General features: G+C 39.7%; 1 protein-coding gene across 1 annotated transcript; it reads right to left on the bottom strand.

Moving 5' to 3' along the window:
- Positions 1-61: 61 nt before the first annotated feature.
- LOC112176813 (protein ACTIVITY OF BC1 COMPLEX KINASE 3, chloroplastic) lies at positions 62-4,563 on the bottom strand. The gene is made up of 7 exons (XM_024314904.2): positions 3,887-4,563; positions 3,572-3,799; positions 3,035-3,370; positions 2,196-2,751; positions 1,647-1,833; positions 1,179-1,545; positions 62-457 (listed from the first exon to the last, which is right to left on the bottom strand). The coding sequence occupies exons 1-7, from the start codon at positions 4,244-4,246 to the stop codon at positions 329-331; spliced, it is 2,163 nt and encodes a 720-aa protein (XP_024170672.1). The 5' UTR covers positions 4,247-4,563; the 3' UTR covers positions 62-328.
- Between the last annotated feature and the right edge of the window lie 438 nt (positions 4,564-5,001).

The raw sequence follows: 5,001 nt of genomic DNA, 5'->3' as shown, positions 1-5,001 counted from the left end.
TTTGGGTCTTTTTGGGCCCCCATCTTACCGAAAAAAATAAAAATGAATGTTTGAACCAGGGTGGGTCGATATGTCACTTAAGTAAAACATATTAGAGTAATATATACACTAAAAAATAGTTTGAGAAGCTTATATACGACCCTACAGATTTAACAGTCGGTTATCTGCATGTTTTGACACAGACAAGCACACAGGTACTTTCATTTCAAACCAAGTGACGGTGACAAAAATGGTAAAATGGTTCAAGTATCATCCTCTTCCCTAGTTTTCTTCAACTCGAGAGCATCATTACAACACAGATATGCTTTACCCGAATGTCTTCTACTGGTCACAAATTCGAAGCAGGAACCGTTGGTGGCACTCGAAGAACTTGTTGCAGCAACCGTGCTGCAAGTCGCTGTGTGATCCCACCAATAACTTGTCCCCCTAGGTTGCGCGCTTCAGGTTGTTGAAGGACCTGGTGGTACATGATATTTAACTTAATAAATGATTATAAAGAAGTCGAGTCTTTTAGCTAGTTCAACAATAAAGTCCAATGTTCAATTGATTCGAAAGAAGGATATACCTGATAAAAACTACGAATAACATGGTGTGTAAATTGTGATCAAGGATATATTCAAAAGTATCAGACACATATTGTGACCTCAAACAATGTTGCAGAAAAGGTAGACAGAAAATATAAACACCAATAATTGTTTTCATATAGAATACATATAATTGAAGTTAAAATCTGGGATTCTTTCTATCACATTTGGATACTTCAGACCTTGCACCAAGACATGGTACTAACTAATAAGACATTCTCATCCTATACACAATCACAGATCATGTAAGCAAAAATATGCTAACATATTGAACAGCTGTAACAACACAAGGAAAAGCTAGAAAGAAAAATTGTACAATATTACCTGAAGTTGTTTGAAGCATGTTCATCATTTAATAATTCATGCAATTACAATCAATAAGGTTGAGTTAATTGCAGGCCCAAAAACATGACAGCTTCTTCTCCCAGAATTAGAACGACATTTGAAAAGGTAATGCAGAAAACAATTATAGTTCCTCAATTCATGCACTTGTGAATTATCACAGACTAAGCTCTAGTCTACTAAAGCAAGACAACAAAACACAACAGCTTTTCCACCCAGAATTAGAACGAAGAAAGCAAACAAGGTTCTTACTTGTAAAATGGGCTGCAACATGGCAGGATCAAAACTCTCAGAGGTCCTTAGAAGTCCCCAAACCCTGATTACTTGATCTCGGAGTGCTATCATGCTTTCTTGTTCAGCAATGCTCATTGCGAGTGGTCCAGTAGCATTGCCATTAACTATCAAACCCTTCACAAAATCGGGTATGATATTGTATGTGTCAATAGCTGTGCCCCAAATGAAAGCTTCAGTGACACGCACAGCCTCCTTTACAACTAAAGTCCGAAGTTCTTCACCATCTGGACCCAATAATAACTTCAACACAGGCTGTAAAGCATCTTTTGCAGAGAAATCTCTATCCTTGCTTCCTTGATCCAGCAAGCTTTCTAGTCGGTTCCACCTGCAGTGAACCACAAGAAAGAAAATTATCAGGTAGTTCAGTAAACCAATTGACAACAACCACCGTTTAAATAGAAGCAAAGTGAGAAACAGTGTCCATGCCTAAACTTTCCATCCTTGAAAAGCAACTCAATCAGAGCATCTCTGAGATACGGATTTGGATCTGTCAGAAGCCTTTTAGCAAAATATGGGTATGAAGCAGCCAGCACCTTGAAATTAGGATCAGCATAAAGGGCTAAACCTTCTAGTACAGTGAGTGACCTTAATATCAATGCATAATAAGCTGGGACTGCAATAGAAATAACTCAAATGTCAAACCATCAGACTCAAATCACAGAATAGTTTAGAATACCACATCATTATTACATTTGTATGACAACACCATTTAATTGAAATTCAGAAATCTAAAGGACTCAATTGTTTTTCTTCACCATTAATAGTTCAAAAGTAATTGTCCTTATCAGGAGGAAATTAAAAAAAAAAGACAAACGAGTACTCTATGAATAAATCAAATACGACAAACTAATAAAGCCCCACCTAACATATTGAATGGAACTAGACAAGACAGGTAAGAATGAGTAACTGTACAGAGGTATTGCAAAATTTAGAGTTGGCCTTAAAGTTCATAACAACATTGTAGTATCAACTCACCGTTGAATGGATACTGATACAACACAGCACCTAGACCATCCACCAGTGTTTTAAAATTAAGTTCACTAACAGTAGAATTAAGTGCATCATCAAAGAAGTCCCGGAGTGCTGGTACAATTGGAGAAACATCTACATCAGGCGATAAGAAATCTAGAGCATAGTAATCATTAGCCATAGCTTCATAATCCCGATTAACCATGTGAACAACATGACCGATTATAGCATATCTAGCTTCTTCTGGTGTCTCACTCATCATTCCAAAATCAAGAAAGGCAAGCTTTCCTTCAGGCGTTGCCAAGAGATTCCCAGGATGAGGATCTGCATGAAAATATCCATACTCAAGTAGCTGTCTGAGGCTGCATTGTATGCCAGTGTTCACCAGATCCAATACTTTCAACCCTTGACCCTCAATGGCAGCTTGCTCATTTAATTTGACTCCATTTACCCACTCCATTGTCAACACTTTGCTGCTGGTATAATCCCAGAAAATGTCTGGGACAAGAACATCTTTCTTGTCAGCATACAATTTCTTAAATCTCCTCGCATTTTGTCCCTCCTGCAGGCACCTGTAAAAATTAACATTCAAACCCAAAAGAATCTTACAAAAATTCTGAAGTTGCAGCTTCTATATTTACAACAGCTTTTCATTTTTTATTAGCACACAGCGGATAAGTTATACACATTACTATAGTAGCATGTTTATGAAAACAGTAAGCTGCAGTTGCAAAATGTTTTGTCTTGTCAAGAGCCAAGTATTTTAGATAATGACTAGTGATGATGGAGCATACCAGAAATTTGTCATTTTGGATACAAATATGTGGATAAGAACACTAAATTACCTGCACATAGTTGAGCTCTTGATAAACTCTGCGTGCAAATTCATCAATAAGGGCCACAACATCCGTAGTTACCACATCAACATATTTATTTATGACGAATCCTAGATTTCTGATGAGATAGAAGTCTAGTCCTATAGCTTCTTCAATGCCAGGGCGTTGCACCTTAACAGCAACCACCTGTCCAGAAGACTTGAGTTTAGCTTTGTACACTTGACCTAAACTAGCTGCTGCAATTGGAGATGGAGATATGCACGAGTAAATCGAGTCAAGTGGTACTCCCAGCTCCTTCTCAATGCACGCAAATGCTTCTGCATTCGGAAATGTCGGCAAAGCATCCTGTTCAGTTATGAAGCAAGTAAAAGTTGTTTTAACGTAACAGCAACACATAGATTATATGTAGCGAAAAACTGTAATAAAAAGGCCAATTCTCTGTCTCTAGTTTTCCATTGTCAACCATAAAGCAAAAACAGCTGTCTCTAGTTTTCCATTGTCAACCATAAAGCAAAAACAGGTGCAAAACAAAATAGCAACTAATACCTGAAGCTCAGAGAGCTCCTCCAGATACTCCGTCGGACAGACGTCAGGCCTTGTTGACAAGCCCTGACCTAATTTGACAAAAGTAGGTCCCAAACGAGTGAAAATTTGCCTGAGCTCCACAGCTCGCCGTCTTTTATTCTGATCGATCACGCCTTTCCTTTGATCAATAAGCAAACTCAACCCAAACGAACCTAGCCCTGTCAAAATCTTCAGAGTCCTCCGAATCACCTGAAAAACAAATTAAGCACAACATCTCAGAATTACGCAATTTCAGAAAATTAATCAAATAAACTAAGCAACTTCAAGTGGAGTCACCTTGACCGGGCTAGAGCCGTACTTGACGACCAGAAACTCGGGGCTGTAAACGGAGGCATTTGCGGCACGTGCCAAGGCCCTTGCCTCCGCCTGAATATCGTCCGCACGATCAACGGCGCCGCCTCGATAGATCTGCACCTTCACCGACCTATCACCTCCGTCGACGACGTCATCGTCTCTAACTCTTATCGCCGTCGGTCTAGCCTCCACCAGAGCAGCCCTCGCTGGCTTCACCCTCACTCTGATGCCGTTCCTCCTGCTCTTAACAGCACAACTCCTCGGCCTCGTCGTCGGAGTCCAACCGCCGCGCGGCCGGCACAGCGTGAACGGCTGAAGAACGGCGACGGCGACGCCTCCCATGGCTATGTGCTAGTGTGTGTGGTACCAACTACTCTGCAATGTGGTCTGAACTTTGGAATAGAGATTGGGGAGTCAAATGAGATGCTGCAACTAACTTTGAAAATATGGTATTCAATTTGATTTAATGGGTGGCTCCATAAATATGAGGCGTCGTGTCGTGTCGGGTCGGGTTTTGAATTCGGCGGGTAAAATGGGAGAGCCACATCCTCTGATGTGGAGGCGTGGCGTGCTACTCAACTGTTATAACTTGGAAGACTCGAGCGAATCCACCACACAATGAACGAGGCGCATCACTTGTATCACTGTCGTTCAATCAAGTCTGTTTCGTTTCGTTTCGTTTCGTTTCGAGTAACTGGATAGGATTTTGGGTTGTCGAGTTTTGCTTTTTTCGTGTTTGGTATAATGTGGAGCTAGGAAAAAGACTAATGCCAAACAAATAAAAATAAAATAAAAAACATTATTATTATTATTTTTTTTTTGTGAAAAGGAAGACAATTTTTTTTTTCTACCTAAAGAAAACTTCATTAATAGTGAATTGATTACAATGAGTTATGGAGTAACAATCTATACTTATTTTTCAATATGGTAGAAAAGTTAAATCAGTATAACTTCACACTGAAAGTCCATAATGACGCACTCATGAAGCCAAACAGTCACTGACTCTAAGCAAAGAAAAGGATTACTAAGTTTCAACTTTCAAGGCTTCCTTCGCTAATCGGTGGGCAACATTATTGTCATCCTTGTTTCAGAAAGTG

This window comes from Rosa chinensis, chromosome 7, assembly GCF_002994745.2.
Source record: "Rosa chinensis cultivar Old Blush chromosome 7, RchiOBHm-V2, whole genome shotgun sequence".
Taxonomy (NCBI): domain Eukaryota; kingdom Viridiplantae; phylum Streptophyta; class Magnoliopsida; order Rosales; family Rosaceae; genus Rosa; species Rosa chinensis.
Note: the sequence above shows the minus strand (reverse complement) of the source record. Positions and strands in the feature narration are given on the sequence as shown.

Coding starts and splice junctions, on each gene's coding strand:
- LOC112176813 (XM_024314904.2), bottom strand. CDS start 4,246: ATGGGAGGCGTCGCCGTCGCCGTTCTTCAGCCGTTCACGCTGTGCCGG. Junction 3,371..3,571: donor AGGAGCTCTCTGAGCTTCAG/GTATTAGTTGCT, acceptor ATAACTGAACAG/GATGCTTTGCCGACATTTCC. Junction 2,752..3,034: donor AAGAGCTCAACTATGTGCAG/GTAATTTAGTGT, acceptor AGGTGCCTGCAG/GAGGGACAAAATGCGAGGAG.